General features: G+C 47.8%; 1 protein-coding gene across 3 annotated transcripts in view; it reads left to right on the top strand.

Annotated features, from left to right (window-relative positions):
* LOC115123965 (noelin-2-like) overlaps positions 1-21,736 on the top strand; it is a 165,002-nt gene that overhangs the window by 37,375 nt on the left and 105,891 nt on the right. Inside the window, exon 1 of one of the 3 annotated variants that reach the window (XM_065010146.1) lies at positions 15,252-15,776. The exons of the other annotated variants lie outside the window; for them this stretch is intronic. Coding sequence (XP_064866218.1) covers positions 15,633-15,776 — 144 coding nt within the window. The 5' untranslated portion in view covers positions 15,252-15,632. Of the gene's footprint in view, positions 1-15,251; positions 15,777-21,736 lie in introns of those variants that run through there. 3 annotated transcript variants of the gene reach the window in all.

The following is a 21,736-nucleotide window of genomic DNA, read 5'->3' as shown; positions in this document are numbered from 1 at the left end:
TCACCCTGATATTGGCTACTAGGTAGCTACTTCCCATGTGTTGTATGTGTGTGCTCACTGTGACTATCACCCTGATATTGGCTACTAGGTAGCTACTTCCCATGTGTTGTATGTGTGTGCTTACTGTGACTATCACCCTGATATTGGCTACTAGGTAGCTACTTCCCATGTGTTGCATGTGTGTGCTCACTGTGACTATCACCCTGATATTGTGTGCTCACTGTGACTATCACCCTGATATTGGCTACTAGGTAGCTACTTCCCATGTGTTGTATGTGTGTGCTCACTGTGACTATCACCCTGATATTGGCTACTAGGTAGCTACTTCCCATGTGTTGTATGTGTGTGCTCACTGTGACTATCACCCTGATATTGGCTACTAGGTAGCTACTTCCCATGTGTTGTATGTGTGTGCTCACTGTGACTATCACCCTGATATTGGCTACTAGGTAGCTACTTCCCATGTGTTGTATGTGTGTGCTACTTCACTGTGACTATCACCCTGATATTGGCTACTAGGTAGCTACTTCCCATGTGTTGTATGTGTGTGCTCACTGTGACTATCACCCTGATATTGGCTACTAGGTAGCTACTTCCCATGTGTTGTATGTGTGTGCTGACTATCACCCTGATATTGGCTACTAGGTAGCTACTTCCCATGTGTTGTATGTGTGTGCTCACTGTGACTATCACCCTGATATTGGCTACTAGGTAGCTACTTCCCATGTGTTGTATGTGTGTGCTCACTGTGACTATCACCCTGATTGGCTATTGGCTACTCCCAGGTAGCTACTTCCCATGCTACTGTTGTATGTGTGTGCTCACTGTGACTATCACCCTGATATTGGCTACTAGGTAGCTACTTCCCATGTGTTGTATGTGTGTGCTCACTGTGACTATCACCTGATATTGGCTACTAGGTAGCTACTTCCCATGTGTTGTATGTGTGTGCTCACTGTGACTATCACCCTGATATTGGCTACTAGGTAGCTACTTCCCATGTGTTGTATGTGTGTGCTCACTGTGACTATCACCCTGATATTGGCTACTAGGTAGCTACTTCCCATGTGTTGTATGTGTGTGCTCACTGTGACTATCACCCTGATATTGGCTACTAGGTAGCTACTTCCCATGTGTTGCATGTGTGTGCTCACTGTGACTATCACCCTGATATTGGCTACTAGGTAGCTACTTCCCATGTGTTGTATGTGTGTGCTTACTGTGACTATCACCCTGATATTGGCTACTAGGTAGCTACTTCCCATGTGTTGTATGTGTGTGCTCACTGTGACTATCACCCCTGATATTGGCTACTACTAGGTAGCTACTTCCCATGTGTTGTATGTGTGGCTTACTGTGACTGTCACCCTGATATTGGCTACTAGGTAGCTACTTCCCATGTGTTGTATGTGTGTACTTACTGTGACTGTCACCCTGATATTGGCTACTAGGTAGCTACTTCCCATGTGTTGTATGTGTGTGACTATCACCCTGATATTGACTATCTTCCCATGTGTTGTATGTGTGTGCTCACTGTGACTATCACCCTGATATTGGCTACTAGGTAGCTACTTCCCATGCCGTTGCCGGACTGCTTGCCGGTGTTGTTGCCGTTCATGCCCTCATTGAGTAGTAGGTGACATCTAGATGGTTATCAATATTAGTTATTTCTTGTTTAGGCTATCTAGTCAGCGGTGGTGTGCGCTAAATAGCGTTTCAATCGGTGACGTCACTTGCTCTGAGACCTTGAAGTAGTGGTTCCCCTTGCTCTGCAAGGGCCGCGGCTTTTGTGGAGCGATGGGTAACGATGCTTCGTGGGTGACTATTGTTGATGTGTGCAGAGGGTCCCTGGTTCGCGCCCGGGTATGGGTGAGGGGAAGGTCTAAAGTTATACTGTTACACCATCCTACTTTAAATTAAATCATGAGAGAGAAAAGTAGCTCCCACTGGCGTACTATTGACTTGTAGTGCAGCCCAATCAGCCACGCAAAACAGTCTTGAGTGGCATCAAATCTGCCCAATTAGCTGATTTGCTTTCCCATACACCCACTCCTTTCGACACACCCACTCACCCATACTCCGGTTGCCATATTGGGTTGCAGATAACCATACTTGTACTCTCCCTCCCTGTGTTTCTCTTTTCTTTGCCTTCTCTGTGTAATGCCCCATAGTGATTAGCTAATCCCTTCAATACCTTCACTTTGCTCTTAGTTGACATTGACTCAGGTGGAGAGGGAATGAGGTACTACAGACAGACAGGAAACCGTTGGCCCATCAGCTGTCTGAGGAGATGCCTGACTGGCACGGTGGTAGGCTTTGGAAATAATCCCCTGGCTTTTATATTAAATGTTCTGAATATGAAAAGGTTGCTGAAAGAAAGCTTCTAGTCATTACAGTACAATCACCCTCCGTTATCACGTTTTAGGGAAGACCCAGATGCAGACAGTGTTGAAGTAACAAGAGTTTATTACTAGAACAGGGGGCAGGCAAAACGACAGGTCAAGGGCAGGCAGGGGTCAGTAATCCTGATAGGATGCAAAAGGTCCAGAACGGCAGGCAGTCTCAGGGTCAGGGCAGGCAGAGGTCAATAATCCAGGGCCATGTGACAAGGTACAGAACGGCAGGCAGGGTCAGGACAGGCAGAATGGTTAAAAAAAAAAAAATTGGGAAAACATGAAGTATAGAAAAAGACAGGAGCAAGGAGAATAATGGTGGTAGGCTTGACGGACAAAACGAACTGGCAACAGACAGAGAACACAGGTATAAATACACTGGGGATAATGAGGAAGATGGGCTACACCTGGAGGTGGGTGGAGACAAGACAGGTAAAAACAGATCAGGGTGATTCCACCACAGTAATGAACAGATACTTTGAAGAGTCCTCTCTGTAACAACACAGGTGGGTTGAGAGTATCGAGAGAGTATTGTAGGCCTATAAACATTAGGAGACGATGCACTTCAGATCGCGGATTGTCTAAAAATGTCACACCATTTGGACTGGAGAAGCAAGCTGGGCCTCTCCTGAAAGAGGAAAGGAGTGATCTATCGTTGGGGCTTTGAATGGGGAAAGCCAATTATTCTGAGAGATAGCAGTGACAACGCCCGCGCCACAAGCGGTGAGCGGGAGTGAAGGGCGTTTTTGATGAGGCAGAGTGAGAGGCCATGGGGGGACAGCCTCAATTATCAGCTTTTCTTTTCAGCCTCAGCTACCTTACAGTCAGTCAGGCTTAAGACTCCCAATTTGCTGCCAGTAATTACTACATTTACTAGAATAGCCCCCCCCCCAACTCCCCAGACTGACCGCCACAGAGTCAGTGTTTGATTAGCTGGATGCAGGGAAAGGTCAGCACATGGCACCGGCTTTTCTCCCTGTTCTGATGCGCCGCAACGAGTGTTCTGTGGTTCCGTGTCCCGGGCTGATGGCTGGATGGTAATTGGGTCATGGGGGTGCAGTGAATAGGGAGGTGATCCTGGTAATTGTGTGTGGGATGGATACATGCAGGCAGGGACATTAGCTGCTACAGTAAGTGGTTGCATTGAGCCTGCTCCAATGGACACGGGGCATAAGTAGGTAGCTTATACAGGATGACGAGCAGTGCCACTGTAGCAAGTGAAGCAGGATACATGGCGGCTGATTGCATTGCCATGATTGCATCTCTTTTCATGACGTTTCGTCATAGCTTTTCTCTGGCTGATACTGAAGCAGGGTCTGACGCAGTTCCCTGCTGCTTGTCAGCCATTTAGCGCTTTAACAGTCAGCCAGACCCCCACTGAAAACTCCCACTAATAGTAACCACGGAGTTATGAGCCTATCATGTGAATCCTACCCCACACGGGTCAGTAGAAGCAGTCATCAACAAACAGCAATACAAATCTGTCATAGTCAATTAGAGGATTCAGACACATTTACTGATGACTCTCCCACAACCCACCTGAGTCTACTCTGTCTGCGGTAGGCCTATATACAGATACAGAGACTATTGTGGTGATGTATGCTTGTATTGGCCAGCTCTCTCCTTCACACGCCTCTGTGGCAACAATGATTACAGGATACATACTTCACAGCTCAATGGAGAGGCACAGACACTCATGCATGTGCATCAGAGGAGGCTGGTGGGATGATCTATAGGAGGCCGGGCTCATTTTAATGGCTGGAATGGACTAAATGGAACATTATCACGCACATCAAAAATATGGAAACCACATTTGACTCTGTTCCATTTAGTCCGTTCCAGCCATTCTCCTAATAGCTCCTCCTCTAGTGTGCAGACACACGGACACACAGACACATTCAGACTGTGGTCCCAGCTCTCTTTAGGTCATTGACCAGGTCCTGCCGTGTAGTTCTGGGCTGATCCCTCACCTTCCTCACCTCCCTCACCTTCCTCACACTTCCTCATAATCAGGGGCGGCAGGGTAGCCTAGTGGTTGGACTAGTAACCGGAAGGTTGCAAGTTCAAACCCCCGAGCTGACAAGGTACAAATCTGTCGTTCTGCCCCTGAACAGGCAGTTAACCCACTGTTCCTAGGCCATCATTGAAAATAAGAATTTGTTCTTAACAGACTTGCCTAGTTAAATAAAGGTCCAATTTAAAAAAAAAAATGATGCCCCACGAGGTGAGATCTTGCATGGAGCCCCAGACCGAGGGTGGTTGACAGTCATCTTGAACTTTAACCATTTTCTAATAATTGCGCCGACAGTTGTTGGCTTCTCACCAAGCTGCTTGCCTATTGTCCTGTAGCCCATCCCAGCCTTGTGCAGGTCTACAATTTTATCCCTGATGTCCTTACACAGCTCTCTGATCTTGGCCATTGTGGAGAGGTTGGAGTCTGTTTGATTGAGCGTGTGGACAGGTGTCTTTTATACAGGTAACGAGTTCAAACAGGTGCAGTTAATACAGGTAATGAGTGGAGAACAGGAGGGCTGGGAGAGCCGGAATTCTTACTGGTTGATAGGTGATCAAATACTTATGTCATGCAATAAAATGCTAATTAATTACTTAAAAATCATACAATGTGATTTTCTGGATTTTTGTTTTAGATTCCGTCTCTCACATTTGAAGTGTACCTATGATAAAAATTACAGACCTCTACATGCTTTGTAAGTAGGAAAACCTGCAAAATTGGCAGTGTATCAAATACTTGTTCTCCCCACTGTACGTACATACATACATACATACATACATACATACATACATACATACATACATACATACACGTTAAATGTATGGTCGACATGTCAGCTGCATACAATGTCTTGTCATATCATATCAGTTGATGCTTTGCGGTCTACGTGTGACATGACTGCACTTCCTTCGCTGCTTGCATTATTGAATGAGTTTAATATGATGTGGTTGCAGGGGTCAATGCATGATGCATGTAAGCATGGTCCCCTTGTGGTCCCTGTGTGGTTTTAAATGCCATGGTTGTTAACCCCATAGGGATAGTTCACTATCCACTCCGTCTTAACTCACCAAGCATGCCATCCTCTCTGAACTTTGGCCATATTCATGCCATTTGAAACCATTGCCATGGAAATGAGATCATGCTTAGTTTGGACTGATGCTGATCGTGATTTCCTAGGAAGGCTAGTGGACCTCCATGGCTGTGATCTCATCGAAAGCATTATGACTCATAATAAATAGGCAGTATTCTTAGAATGAAACCATTCATATCTTACACAGTAGGACTAGCTCTTAGCTATACTGCAGCTGTTAGCTGTGGTAATGAGTCTTGGGATGTGGCCAAATGGCACCCTATTTTTTAAATTGTGCATTACTTTTGATCAAGGCCCATGGGGAATAGGATACCATTTTGGACAAGGCCTTGGTATCTAGTACTGTTGCTTGGATTGAGTTTGTTTCAACAAAAGTGTGAGGTGATATTCAAGCTATGACTGACAGAGAGTGGAGCTGGACAGAAGCTGTGTTCATGGTGCATGTGTCAATACGTGGGGTCGATGCAGTTGTCTGCAGTCTAATCCGCAGCGAGGCAGTATTGAGTGTTGTTGTCTCAGACAGTTTATAGCTCGGGGCTCAGCAGTGCTTTGCTGCCCTCCATGGGCAATACACAGAGACTGCCATTTCTTGTTGTTGGTGGGCATTCTCACAGTAGGAACTGATTAAAAATGCTCTTTATAGGAAATCGCCATGGGCAACGACTACAATGGAATTTTTCATTAGATGTGTATCACCCTATTTAGTCTTGTTGCATGTGGGAAGAATTCAAAAGATGTGAGTTGGCTGTAGTGATATGTACAGTATGTATGCAGACATGTATTTGTGGATGTGAGAGAATATGGTTAATATCATTAATGAGAGTTTAAGAGCTCTGGACAGAAATAGAAGGAATGAGAGGCCTACAGGACACAAGTAGAATGCAGAGATGTGATGCCATTTCACCATGGCCACAGGGCAGAGGGAGACAGGAAGGGAGAGAGTGGGCGAGAGGGGGGATTGCCTGACGACTCAAATATAATTATTCCTCTGCTCTATGTTTGCTACATACTGTCCTTCAGTCTGAGACTGCCATAGTTGAAGCCGTTTGTGCTGACGTCAAAATCATGGGTGCTGTACAAACCAATGTCATCAGCGATTGGATCATCTCTTACCAATCAGAGTATCAAAGCCAATGACAGATTTTTCAAACATCGCTTTACCCACGTGTGTTCTGGCTCTGACCCAATCCATCGGTTTATGGGACCAATCAGAATGCTTAGAATGTGTTTGCGTTCTAGTACTCATATCCAGAATTGTGGAGAAGAAAGGTAGGTACTCATAAATCCAGACTCATTGTGGAGAAGAAACTGAAATCAGTGAGGTGTGGCGTTTGGCCTAGAAAAGAAGTTTGGGTAGCCAGGCAAGGGGGAGGGAAGGAGCGTAGAGAAATGGAGAGAAATGGAGGAGAGTAGAGAAAGAGAGAAAAGGAGAAGGAGCGTAGAGAAATGGAGAGATGGGTGGGATGGGCTGTCAGAATGGTGCAAGTGTTAGTTTACAAAAGGCATTTTGTCCCGACCTGGGGGGTTGTGGGATTGTTTAATATACTCTTTGAAGAGGTAGAGTATCAGATGTTTTATGTTTTTGGAAGATGGGCAGGGACTCTCAGGATGAAGCTGGTTCCACCATTAGGGTGCCAGGAAAGAGAAGAGCTTAGACTGGGCTGAGCGGGAACTGCCCAAGAGACAAGAGGTGGCAGAATCAGGGTACTCGGGTTGGGGTGTAGCATAGCCTGAAGGTAGGGAGGGGCAGTTCCTCTTGCTGCTCCGTAGGCAAGTACCATGGTCTTGTAGAGGATGCGAGCTTTGACTGGAATCCAGTGGAGTGTGTGGAGGAGTGGGGTGACATGGGAGAACTTGGGAAGGTTGAACACCAGGCGGGCTGTGGAGTTCTACTATATAAGTCGCAAGGGTTCGATGGCACAAGCGGGCAGCCCAGCCAACAGCGAGTTGCAGTACTCCAGACGCGAGACAATATTTTCTTAAAGCTTGTCGGATAATACTAGTGCAAAATTTAGTCTGACAGTGGGTTTACTGAAATACATTGATTCTCCTCTAATAGATATGGCAGATGTTATTATGTTCCCAGTAAATCTTGCTTCCCCCAAAACTGTGTCTAGTTCATCTTGCATATCTGTCTTACAAACTAGAGATCAGTAGTGATTCGGTAGATCCGTTCTGTAGAAACATGTACTAGTATCACAAGGTGAGATACTGTGTTGCATGGTTGTCAGTGATACATTTGTCTCTTTATTTAAATCATCTCTTTAAACCTTTTGCTGCCATCCGGTGGCCATGGACACTAACACATGTATGATGTGTTGCTTACACATGCTGTATTACACACAATACTTAACCCCAAAACTATTTTCAAATAGTGAGCCAACATGTTTTCAGCACTTTTATTTACGTTATTGATAAACTCATTTTATCATGCTCTCTCTTCTCTCTCTGCAGCCAGTGGAGGCTCCTCAGAGGAGGAAGGGGATGACCATCCTCCTCAGTGATTATCAGAAAAGTTCAACTGTTTTGATAAAAATATATTAATTATAATCACATGTCACCAAATAATTGATTAGTAATGAAGGTCTACGGTAGCCTCAGCAGCACTCTGTATGGTAGCACCATGGTGTAGCCAGAGGACAGTTAGCTCCTGTCCTCCTCTGGGTACATTGACTTCAATACAAAACCTAGGAGGCTCATGGTTCTCACCCCCTTCCATAGACTTACACAGTAATTATGATAACTTCCGGAGGACATCCTTCAACCTATCAGAGCTCTTCAGCATGAACTGATATGTTGTCCACCTAATCAAAGGATCAGAAAATTAATCTAGTACTGAAAGCATAAGCTACAGCTAGCTAGCACTGCAATCCATAAAATGTAGTTCACTCAAAGACAGAGAAAGACAATAGTTGAACAGGAGAAGCAAGAGAGAGAGAGAGCCTTATTTCATAGTATATATTTTTTACTTTCACTTTCACTTACTTGGCTAGCGAATGTAACTATCTAGTTAAGCCAACTCAAACACACGGTTCAAACAGAGGGTTGCTTTGTTAGCTAGCTGGCTATGGCTTTCCAACAATGGAACTCTTCTAAGACCTGCCACCGGGGCCCGCCAGTTTAACTGCTAAACTGCTTGCTGTACTGTATGATTGTAGCGGGTTTACTAATGTGTTAGTTCTAGTAGCTATGTTGACTATGACATTAATATGGTGGCAACGATGAAGTCTGTGTGTTGCGGTTATGATAGGAACGTTTGGCTTGTCAAGGTGTTCACAAACAGCTGTTGTATTGTGCACTGAAGTCCACAAGCGAAAGGAAAAGGTGAGAGGAGGAGAGAAGGAATTATACTGAACAAAAATATAAACGCAACATGTAAAGCGTTGGTCCCATGTTTCATGAGCTGAAATAAAAGATCCCCAAATTTTTAGACAAGCACAAAAAGCTTATTTCTCTCAAATTTTATGCACAAACTTGTTTACATCGCTGTTAGAGAACATTTATCCTTTGCCAAGATGATCCAAAAGCACTCTAAAATGTGTAGTTCTGTCAGACAACACAATGCCTTAAGTTTTGAGGGCGCATGCAATTGGCCTGCTGACTGCTGACTGCAGCAATGTCCACCAGAGCTGTTGCCAGATAATTGAAAGTTAATTTCTCTACAATAAGATGCCTCCAACGTTGTTTTAGAGAATTTGGCAGTACGTCCAACCAGCCTCACAACCTTAGACCACATGTAACCAGTCCAGCCCAGGACCTCCACATCCGGTTTCTTCATCTGCGAGATCGTCTGTGACCAGCCACCCGGACAGCTGATGAAACTGTGGTCGTGCACAAACAAATAATTTCTGCACAAACTGTCAGAAACTGTATGCTCGCCGTCCTCACCAGGGTCTTCCCCTGACTCTGCAGTTCAGCGTCATAACCGACTTCAGTGGGCAAATGCTCACCTTCGATGGCCACAGGCACACTGGAGAAGGGTGCTCTACACGAATTAATCCTGCGTTTCAACTGTACCGGCCAGAAGGCAGACAGCTTGTATGGCATCGTGTGGGCGAGCGGTTTGCTGATGTCAACGTTGTGAACAGAGTGCCCCATGGTGGTGTTGGGGTTACGGTATAGGCAGGCATAAGCTACGGATAACGAACACAATTGCATTTTATCGATTTGAATGCACAGAGATACCGCTATGAGATCCTGAGGCCCATTGTCGTGCCATTCATTCGCCGCCATCACCTCGTGTTTCAGCGTAATTATGCACGGCCCCATGTCGCAAGGATCTGTACACAATTCCTGGAAGCTGAAACATGTCCCAGTTTTTCCATGGTCTGCATACTCACCAGACATGTCATCCATTGAGCATGTTTAGGATGCTGTGGATTTATGTGTGCGACAGCCTGTTCCATTTCCCGCCAATATCCAGAAACTTCACACTGCCATTGAAGAGGAATCCACAATCAACAGCCTGATTAATTCTATATGAAGGAGCTGTGTCGCGCTGCATGAGGGACATGGTGGTCACACCAGATACTGACTGGTTTTCTGATCCACAACCCTATCTTCTGATCCAGAACCTTTTTTTAAAGGTATCTGTGACCAACAGATGCATATCTGTATTCTCAGTCATGTGAAATCCATAGATTAGGGCCCAATTCAGTTATTTAAATTGACTGATTTCCTTTTCTTCTTGATGCACCCATCCCGTCAACATCCACTGAATTGCAGAGCGCCAAATTCAAATTAAATTACTAAAAATGTTTAATTTTGTGTTATGTTCAGAAATCCACAGGCTCAAGCAGTCACGAGGGGGCAGACGAAAATTCCAAATAGTATCCGTAAAGTTCGTAGAAACATGTCAAACGTTTTTTTAAATCAATCCTCAGGTTGTTTTTACAATATATAATTGATCATATTTCAACCGGACCTTAGCTTTTTCAACTCTGTTGTAGCATGCAAAACGCTGCTGGCACCCAGCCATCCAATGACACGATGTGATCTTTCTCGCTAATTTTTCAGAATAAAGCCTGAATCTATGTCTAAAGACTGTTCAGACCATGTGGAAGCCATAGGAAAAGGAATCTGGTTGATATCCCTTTAAATGAAGGGAAGGCATGCAATGGAACAGGGAGCTTTCAAAATAAGAGGCACTTCCTAGTTGGATTTTCCTCAGGTTTTCGCCTGCAATATCAGTTCTGTTATACTCACAGACAATATTTTTGCCAGTTTTTGAAACTTTAGAGTGTTTTCTATCCTAATCTGCATATATATGCATATTCTAGCTTCTGGGCCTGAGAAATAGGCAGTTTAATTTGGGTATGTTTTTCATCCAAACATCAAAATACTGCCCCCTACACTCAACAGGTTAAATAAACTGTAACTCAGTCAAATCTTTGAAATTGTTACGTGTTGCTTTTTATATGTTTGTTCAAAGTATATATAGGCTACATTGATCAGGGGTGTATTCATTCTGCCGATTCTGTTGAAAAGCCTTTCTTAAACGGAAGCAAACGGAACAAAACGGGAATAAACATACCTGAATATGTCCAATAGAAACTCTCATCTGCAACTGTTGGACTAATGATTACAACCTAGATCAGCTAGATGCAGGCAAGAGTGTGCAAGCCGGTATTGAATGTGTCACTGTCTGTCACCTTCATTACTCTGATTTCTCTGGACCTGTGCGCCTACATGTAGTAGCCTAAGCCTATCCATGTTACATTGAGCTGGGTGAAGTATGAATGACAGTTATCCAATATGCTGTAATAGAAATAAGGCCATGCTCATAAGAACATTTAAATTCGTCCTCCCTCATCATAAACGGCACCGACCGCCACTGTCTGCACATAGTGAGCAATATTTTTGGAACATCAAATCACAATAAAATCGCAGTATCGAATCACATACATATCGTATCGGCACCTAAGTAATGATAATGTAATGGGTGCTTACATTAGTCCTGTTCCACACATGTACAAGTGTGTATTATATGCATGTATGAAATGGAAATGTGTTTTTTACATATCCCTGAGACAGTGGGCTCACAGCCAGCATGAACCATTATCAACAGCAACCATTAGGATTAAGTGCCTTTCTCAAGGGCACATAAACAGATTTTTTTACCCTATCTGCTCAAGGATTTGAACTAGCAACCGTTGGGTTCCTGGCCCAACACTCTAACCTCTAGGCTACCAGTCGCCATATCAGGATAATATGGGTGCTTACATTAGTCCTGTTCCACACATGTACAATGTATTATAATGTATGAAATGGAAATGTGTTTTTTACTTCGTATAGCAACCGTTGTGTTCCTGGCCCAACACTCTAACCTCTAGGCTACCAGTCGCCATATCAGGATAATATCGTATTGTGAGGTCCCTGGCAATTCCCAGCCCACTCATACTCAGGTTCAACTAGACTAGGGGTACTTCTGTCTGCTTTGCTGTGATCTTTTACTCTTTCATATCCAGGGTATGTGTGTGTGTGTGTGTGTGTGTGTGTGTGGTGTGTGTGTGTGTGTGTGTGTGTGTGATCTGTGAATAATCTAGCTACATGTATAAATGCGTCATACGACAGCCTAGAAGGGAAAGCATAGTGAATATAGAACCATTACAACAGATTATTGTAAAGAGAGGATGTGTGACTCAATTATTCCTTGACATGCCATCATGATACTAAACTGTGACAATCGTGTGTCACCACCATCGGGTTAACACCAGCGAGGCAGTAAATGTCAAAGGCTGATTGGCCTCAAGCAAATGGGCGTGAGCTGAACAGCTGTAATGCTCCTACTGGTCACTTGAGGGCAGCCTTGTCACAGAAATAGGCTGGAGAGGCAGAGTGGGAGAGAGAGAGCAAGCAGGTGAGTTGAGGAGGCCTGACATGTCTTGGATGGAGCTCAGCAAGCTGTCTCCTCTCATAACATGTCAACCCATGGCCCTACACAGCAAACCCCATATCACTCACAATCCATCCAGCCCCAACCCAGCCCCTGCCCAGTGTCGGTATCTGGATAGGAGAGGCTTGTCTGACAAGATCAATCAGTCACCATACACAAAGAGGAGAGGAGATGACATGGGCATACTGTCACACCCAGGCAGTCTGTCATCATTATGAGTGGCTGCTGTTTTAGAGGGTCATTTGATGCTGATGCATAATCCCTACAGGGTAAATTGACACCATCTTCTATGGGCAGAGTAAGCAGAAGTTCTGAAACATGACACTATTTCCTGGTTCAAGAAACACTTTCACAAGAACAAGAGAAAGTAATGATGATAACAACCACCACCTGATGACAATGATAATCAACTGCTTTGCATGGTTTCCACATACTCACTCTACCACCCCCACTCTGTAGCATCCACCTGGGTGATGCACGACATGGCAGCCATTTTGCTCCATGAAAAGCCTCTTAATTCCTACTTCATTTCACAGTCGGATCCATTAGGCTTCCAATTTTCTCCACTTCTATAATTACCTCCCTATTATTGATTAACTTTCTATTTCATCAACTCGTTTAGTTAGTTAGGTCCACACTGAACGCTCCTCGCATGGCCAGTACTTTGAGAGAGGGGTTCGTTCAGCTTGAGTTAAAAGATAGTGTGTGTGTGTGTGTGTGTGTGTGTGTGTGTGCAGTGGCGAGAGGGGCTGTAGCGGTTGAGAGTGCATATTACAGGGTGATTAAGGAAGAGTCAGGAGGGGTAACTGATGGGCTGTCAGGAGAAGAGAAGAGGAGAAGAGGAGCTGTGGGCTGGAACACCTCATTCCTCTTCCTCATTAATACCCATCCCACACATCCTGCGTACTCACTCCTCCTCTTCCTCATTAATACCATGCCAAGAATGCTTACTTATACCTCATCCTCTCCCTAATTTTTCTCCTCTTCCTCCTTATGTCCATCTCACCATGCAGCCTCTTCCACTTATTTCCACATTAATACCCACCTCGTCGTCTTCCTCCTCTTCTTCCTCTCCCTCCTCTTCCTCATTAATACCCACCCTGCTTGCCTCTTCTTCCTCACCCTCATCCTCTTCTTCATTATACCCTCACCACGCAGCCTGCTCCTTCTCCTCCTCTCCCTCTTCTTCCTCTCTCTCATCTTCCTCATTAATACCCACCCTGCTTGTATCTTCCTCCTCCTCCTCCAGTCCATCTGAGTAGAGAGGGGGATGTATATGAGGTGATGCCTCTGAACAGGCTGCAGGCTAGCTGTGAGATGGACAGAGTAATGGAACCCAACACAGTCATGGTGTTGAACACTGAATGTCCTGTCCTGTCTTGTCTGCACTCATCTACATACCCTTGCAGCCTCCCTCTACAGTGTCATCGTCTCTCTCTGTGACTGTGTGCTTTTCAATGAACACGCTAAAGAGTCAGGAGAGAACTGCGATAGAAGGCATGAAAGAGAGGGAGAGATTAAAAAGAAAGGAGGGACGTAAAGCATATAAAGAAAGGCTGGAGTAAGGGAGGAGACGCTGACAGCCAGGGAGTAGAGAGGAAGGCAGCCAGGGAGGGAACGAGAGAGAGGGAGGCAGCCAGGGAGGGAACGAGAGAGAGGGAGGCAGCCAGGGAGGGAACGAGAGAGAGGGAGGCAGCCAGGGAGTAGAGAGGAAGGCAGCCTTGGAGGAGAGAGAGAGAGAGGCAGCCAGGGAGGAAACGAGAGAGAGAGGAGAGAGGAGGCAGCCTTGGAGGGAGAGAGAGACAGCCTTGGAGAGAGGGAGGCAGCCAGGGAGAGAGAGAGAGAGAGCCTTGGAGGCAGCCAGGGGAGGGAAGAGAGAGAGAGAGAGGCAGCCAGGGAGTAGAGAGGAAGGCAGCCTTGGAGGAGAGAGAGAGAGAGGCAGCCAGGGAGGAAACGAGAGAGAGGGAGGCAGCCAGGAGGCAGAGACAGCCTTGGAGGAGAGAGAGAGAGAGGCAGCCTTGGAGGAGAGAGAGAGAGAGGCAGCCTTGGAGGAGAGAGAGAGAGAGGCAGCCTTGGAGGAGAGAGAGAGAGAGAGGGGCAGCCAGGGAGTAGAGAGGCAGGCAGCCTTGGAGGAGAGAGAGAGACAGCCTTGGAGGAGAGAGAGAGAGAGGCAGCCTTGGAGAGAGAGAGAGAGGCAGCCTTGGAGAGCCAGCTAGGGAGAGAGAGAGAGAGAGAGAGAGAGAGAGAGAGGGGCAGCCAGGGAGTAGAGAGGCAGGCAGCCTTGGAGGAGAGAGAGAGACAGCCTTGGAGAGAGAGAGAGAGAGGCAGCCTTGGAGGAGAGAGAGAGAGAGGCAGCCTTGGAGAGCCAGCTAGGGAGAGAGAGAGGGGAGGAGAGAGAGAGAGGGGAGCCAGAGTAGAGAGGCAGGCAGCCTTGGAGGGAGAGAGAGAGAGAGAGGAGGCAGCTAGGGGGAGGAGAGAGCGAGAGAGCCAGCTAGGGGGAGGGAGAGAGAGAGGAAGGCAGCCAGGGAGGGAACGAGAGAGGGAGGCAGCCAGGGAGGGGAGAGAGAGGGAGGCAGCCAGGGAGTAGAGAGGAAGGCAGCCTTGGAGGAGAGAGAGAGAGAGCCAGCTAAGGGGGAGGAGAGAGAGAGAGGCAGCCTTGGAGGAGAAAGAGAGAGAGAGAGGCAGCCTTGGAGGAGAGAGAGAGAGAGGCAGCTGGGGAGGAGAGGAGAGAGAGAGGCAGCCTTGGAGGAGAAAGGGAGAGAGAGAGGCAGCTAGGGAGGGGAGGGGAGAGAGAGAGAGAGAGAGAGAGGCCACTAAGGGAGGGGACGAGAGAGGGAGGCAGCCAATGAGCAGCTCTGTATCTTGAGAGAGAGCGAGTGAGGGAGAGAGAGGCTCTGGCAGGCAGTTGCTCTCAGAGAGATAAACCCAGTGTGATGCTGCTGCTGGATGTGAGCTCCTGTCCTCTGCCCCGCTCTTTGGTTCTACCGCTGGCTGACTGACTGACTAAGCCTGGGTCTGTGGTTATCAGAGCTGCTCTAGTTTCTTCCCTGGGCTGAGCAGAGAGCCACCGTGCTGGGGCTGTGTCTCTGGCTAACTGCCTGTCCGCCTGGTTCTCTGCTCCTGCCTGGCTGACTAACTGGTCCCGGTGCAGGCAGGCAGAGTGGGGTGGAAGAGTGCAGGGCAGAGGGACGGTAGGGGCTGAGGAGCACGGAGCGGTGTGGAGGTGGGGGGACAGGCAAAATGAGTGTGCCGCTGCTGAAGATCGGGGCGGTGCTCAGCACCATGGCCATGGTGACCAACTGGATGTCCCAGACACTGCCCTCTCTGGTGGGACTCAACGGGACCACTGTCTCCCGAGGGGGCACCTCGGAGAGGATCGTCAGCGTGCGTACAGTAGACGGCTCTTTTCCCATCCTTTCTACCTGTCTGCTGGGTGGATGAGTTGGAGACCGGGAGAGGGGTCTCAGAGCGGTAGGGTGGATGAAGTGGGGTTGGGGGGTGGATATCGGAGAGGGTCTGTCTCACGGGGGCGGCGCTAAGAGAAATGATAGAGGATGAAAGCGGTGTATGTGAGAGCGATGCTGCTGGGAATCAGGCGAAGTGGGAATGATGTTCAGGGTCTTGTGTGAGTGATTCTCCCAGGGAACTGATCCAGAATGATTTTGCTGTGTTGATTGCTGGGAGGAGAAAGAGAATCAGGGGAGAACTGCCCTGCTGGTGAATTCTCTGTGTGATGTGGGTGATCGGAGCTTGGATACTGCTGTTGTGGTGAGGAATGAGGATGTTGACTGATATGTCAGAGAGCTGGAGGGTGTAACTGATGGTATGCCAACTCTGAGGTGATGATGATGATGATGATGGGGGGAGATTTGGGCTCCAGCTCCTACACACCCTATTCCAGTTGGATGCGTACCTCGTTCCTCCATCTCTCTTTCCTTCGTCCCCTGTGTCGAAATGGACTGACTATGTAAAGGTGTATGTGTTCAGAATCCAAGCCAGGGACCGTCATTTTGTTATCTCCTTGAAAGGTACATTATGTTGGGTCTCATGTGAGGAGCGTGTTAAAAGATTGAGATGTGAAGGTTTGTGGAGCTTGTTGTGGATGTACACCTGTGTACACTGTGATGCATGTGTGGTGTGACTGTGCATATGGGTGCTCCATATGGATGAGATGAGAGGTGTTGAGAAGTGTCAAGCAGAGGAATGCATCTGTCATGTTCAGGATCATTAGTAGCGAGTGATAGCCTTTGGTTCTTTCCTGGGTCTATTTTCATGGCATCTGCTCCCTTATTAAACGCCCAGCCCTGATGAAATGTGTGTGTCCTGCACTGTCCATCTGTGTGTGTCCAGCTCTGTCCGTGTGTGTTTGTGTGCGTGCATGCCGCATGCCTGCCTCATTGCCTGCCTTCCTTAGTGTGTGTGTGTGTGTGTGTGTGTGTGTGTGTGTGTGTGCACATACAGGTGTGTATTTATTGGTCAATTCTCCCTATGGTCTCAGGAGCTGGGTCCATCTGTTCAGAGAATTATGACTCTATCTTCCCAATCTATCCTCTATCACAGAGCCCTATCCTCAATCAGTCCAGTCTTATCATAAAAGCCTGCTGCACCAACAAATACCACTTTATTGCACCGAGGCACCCAGCTGTAATAACTGTCTCAGCGGCTCACTGGAGGAAACATTGTTGATGTTTTCACGGTTGAGGCTGAGCTCTATGAAGGTGTTGACCATGTAGAGAGAGGTCCAGCAAAACATTCCCTGAGATGCATTTATCTATTCTACAAGTGCAGGTACTTCTCTTCAAGTTCAATATCAATATAGCTTGTGTCTGATCTGTGTGTTTCTCAGAGCTTTAGCTTTTGAAGAACTAGGAAGGATGACATTCCCATAGTGTCCCTGAATGAGTGGTACAGGAGTGGTTCTACTTCCTGCCTGGGTGGGTGTGGTCTAAGTGGACTTCGTCTCCAGTGGACATGGACTGCAGGACCTGGCTGCTGAGGGGAGGACGGCTCATAATAATGGAAACCATGTGTTTGGTGTATTTGATACCATTCCACCTATTCCTCTCCAGCCATTACCACAAGTCCATCCTACCCAATTAAGGTGTCACCAACCTCCTGTGGTCCCAATGTCCATACTAGCATCCCACTTAGAATTCATGGCCAATACGTGACATCATTTGAAGTAGATGGTATAGTAGTGTTGATAGTAGTGTGGCTATTGAAACAGAGCCATGGTCTGCTACTTCAGGAGGGGCTTTGAGATCCGTTCTACTTCCTGCCTGGGTGGGTGTGGTCTAAGTGTTGTGTATAGTAGTGTTAATAGTAGTGTGGCTATTGAAACAGAGCCATGGTCTGCTACTTCAGGAGGGGCTTTGAGATCCGTTCTACTTCCTGCCTGGGTGGGTGTGGTCTAAGTGTTGTGTATAGTAGTGTTAATAGTAGTGTGGCTATTGAAACAGAGCCATGGTCTGCTACTTCAGGAGGGGCTTTGAGATCCGTTCTGCTTCCATGGTTGATGTGGTGAATCTGGACTTGATGTTGTGGTGATGGAGTCATCAGAGAGGAGGACTATTTCTCTTTTACCATTTCACATGTTCTGGTTCAACAAAGAGCCTTTGTTGCTCCTTATTTTTCCTCACTTTCAAAGCAACATCGAGAAGGCTTCCATCAACAACATTTTCATATTTTAGAAGTCTTAATGACAAATTCTATGAGACATGATAGATTGGGTGGAATCTAAACACATTATAAAATGTGCAGATGAGCTGGAGGTTAAACCTATGGAAGCCATTGGGGTTAAAGCATTAGAGGAACATTTGACTAACGTTGTTGTTAGGTTAGTTTCAAACCCACTAGTCCTTTTTTGGGTCGTCTTGTGATGTTGTGGCGCCAGTGTCCCGATGGCCATGTATGACTGCTCCTCACCCTAGTGTCCCCATGATCAGTGTCCCGATGGCCATGTATGACTGCTCCTCACCCTAGTGTCCCCATGATCAGTGTCCCGATGGCCATGTATGACTGCTCCTCACCCTAGTGTCCTCATGATCAGTGTCCCGATGGCCATGTATGACTGCTCCTCACCCTAGTGTCCCCATGATCAGTGTCCCGATGGCCATGTATGACTGCTCCTCACCCTAGTGTCCCCATGATCAGTGTCCCGATGGCCATGTATGACGGCTCCTCACCCTAGTGTCCCCATGATCAGTGTCCCGATGGCCATGTATGACTGCTCCTCACCCTAGTGTCCCCATGATCAGTGTCCCGATGGCCATGTATGGCTGCTCCTCACCCTAGTGTCCCCATGATCAGTGTCCCGATGGCCATGTATGACTGCTCCTCACCCTAGTGTCCCCATGATCAGTGTCCCGATGGCCATGTATGGCTGCTCCTCACCCTAGTGTCCTCATGATCAGTGTCCCGATGGCCATGTATGGCTGCTCCTCACCCTAGTGTCCCCATGATCAGTGTCCCGATGGCCATGTATGACTGCTCCTCACCCTAGTGTCCCCATGATCAGTGTCCCGATCAAATCAAATTAAATGTATTTATATAGCCCTTCGTACATCAGCTGATATCCCAAAGTGCTGTACAGAAATCCAGCCTAAAACCCCAAACAGCAAGCAATGCAGGTGTTGAAGCACGTTGGCTAGGAAAAACTCCCTAGAAAGGCCAAAACCTAGGAAGAAAGCTAGAGAGGAACCAGGCTATGAGGGGTGGCCAGTCCTCTTCTGGCTGTGCCGGGTGGAGATTATAACAGAACATGGCCAAGATATTCAAATGTTCATAAATGACCAGCATGGTCAAATAATAGGTCTGGGACAGGTAGCACGTCCGGTAAACAGGTCAGGATTCCATAGCCGCAGGCAGAACAGTTGAAACTGGAGCAGCAGCACGGCCAGGTGGACTGGGGACAGCAAGGATAGCCATGGCCCGATGCCATGTACGACTGCTCCTCACCCTAGTGTCCCCATGATCAGTGTCCCGATGGCCATGTACGACTGCTCCTCACCCTAGTGTCCTCATGATCAGTGTCCCGATGGCCATGTATGACTGCTCCTCACCCTAGTGTCCCCATGATCAGTGTCCCGATGGCCATGTATGACTGCTCCTCACCCTAGTGTCCCCATGATCAGTGTCCCGATGGCCATGTATGACTGCTCCTCACCCTAGTGTCCCCATGATCAGTGTCCCGATGGCCATGTATGACTGCTCCTCACCCTAGTGTCCCCATGATCAGTGTCCCGATGGCCATGTATGACTGCTCCTCACCCTAGTGTCCTCATGATCAGTGTCCCGATGGCCATGTATGACTGCTCCTCACCCTAGTGTCCTCATGATCAGTGTCCCGATGGCCATGTATGACTGCTCCTCACCCTAGTGTTCCCATGATCAGTGTCCCGATGGCCATGTATGACTGCTCCTCACCCTAGTGTCCTCATGATCAGTGTCCCGATGGCCATGTATGGCTGCTCCTCACCCTAGTGTCCTCATGATCAGTGTCCCGATGGCCATGTATGACTGCTCCTCACCCTAGTGTCCCCATGATCAGTGTCCCGATGGCCATGTACTGCTCCTCACCCTAGTGTCCCCATGATCAGGGTCCCACATTCACACTCCTCTGAGCTACAATCAGTCTGCTCCATTTGCTTTCAGTCCCTTTCCAACAACCATCTGAGCTAAGCTGGTCCATGGGCGTGTGGCACTGCACTCAACATCTAAAAAAGTTCACCATAGTGAGTTCTTCAAAAGGACTGAACAAGGCCTCCCGGGTGACGCAGTGGTTAAGGGCTGTGCCACCAGAGACTCTGGGTTCGCGCCCAGGCTCTGTCGCAACCGGCCGCGACCGGGAGGTCTGTGGAGCGACGCACAATTGGCCTAGAGTCGTCCGGGTTAGGGAGGGTTTGGCCGGTAGGGATATCCTTGTCTCATCACACACCAGCGACTACTGTGGCGTGCCGGACACAGTGCACACTACGCAAGGTCGCCAGGTGCATGGTGTTTCCTCCGACACATTGGTGCGGCTGGCTACTGGGTTGGATGCGCGCTGTATTAAGAAGCAGTGCAGCTTGTTGGGTTGTGTATCGGAGGACGCATGACTTTCGACCTTCATTGTAGCGATGAGACAAGATAGTAGCTACTAACAATTGGACACCATGAAATTGGGGAGAAAAAGGGGGTAAAAAAAAAAGTCCAAACATGACTAGCCTGGGTATGGTTAGCCTGGGTATGGTTAGCCTGGGTATGACTAGCCTGGGTATGGTTAGCCTGGGTATGACTAGCCTGGGTATGGTTAGCCTGGGTATGACTAGCCTGGGTATGGTTAGCCTGGGTATGGTTAGCCTGGGTATGGTTAGCCTGGGTATGACTAGCCTGGGTATGACTAGCCTGGGTATGACTAGCCTGGGTATGGTTAGCCTGGGTATGACTAGCCTGGGTATGGTTAGCCTGGGTATGACTAGCCTGGGTATGGCTAGCCTGGGTATGGTTAGCCTGGGTATGGCTAGCCTGAGTATGGCTAGCCTGAGTATGGTTAGCCTGGGTATGGTTATCCTGGGTATGGCTAGCCTGGGTATGGCTAGCCTGGGTATGGTTAGCCTGGGTATGGCTAGCCTGGGTATGACTAGCCTGGGTATGACTAGTCTGGGTATGGCTAGCCTGGGTATGGTTAGCCTGGATATGGCTAGCCTGGGTATGGTTAGCCTGGATATGGCTAGCCTGGGTATGGCTAGCCTGGGTATGGCTAGCCTGGGTATGGCTAGCCTGGGTATGGTTAGCCTGGATATGGCTAGCCTGGGTATGGTTAGTCTGGGTATGACTAGCCTGGGTATGGTTAGCCTGGGTATGACTAGCCTGGGTATGGTTAGCCTGGGTATGACTAGCCTGGGTATGGTTAGCCTGGGTATGGTTAGCCTGGGTATGGTTAGCCTGGGTATGACTAGCCTGGGTATGACTAGCCTGGGTATGACTAGCCTGGGTATGACTAGCCTGGGTATGGTTAGCCTGGGTATGGTTAGCCTGGGTATGACTAGCCTGGGTATGACTAGCCTGGGTATGGCTAGCCTGGGTATGGTTAGCCTGGGTATGGCTAGCCTGAGTATGGCTAGCCTGAGTATGGTTAGCCTGGGTATGGTTATCCTGGGTATGGCTAGCCTGGGTATGGCTAGCCTGGGTATGGTTAGCCTGGGTATGGCTAGCCTGGGTATGACTAGCCTGGGTATGACTAGTCTGGGTATGGCTAGCCTGGGTATGGTTAGACTGGATATGGCTAGCCTGGGTATGGTTAGCCTGGATATGGCTAGCCTGGGTATGGCTAGCCTGGGTATGGCTAGCCTGGGTATGGCTAG

Source organism: Oncorhynchus nerka, linkage group LG26 (genome assembly GCF_034236695.1).
Source record: "Oncorhynchus nerka isolate Pitt River linkage group LG26, Oner_Uvic_2.0, whole genome shotgun sequence".
Taxonomy (NCBI): Eukaryota; Metazoa; Chordata; class Actinopteri; order Salmoniformes; family Salmonidae; genus Oncorhynchus; species Oncorhynchus nerka.
This window is presented reverse-complemented; position numbering and strand designations above follow the sequence as displayed.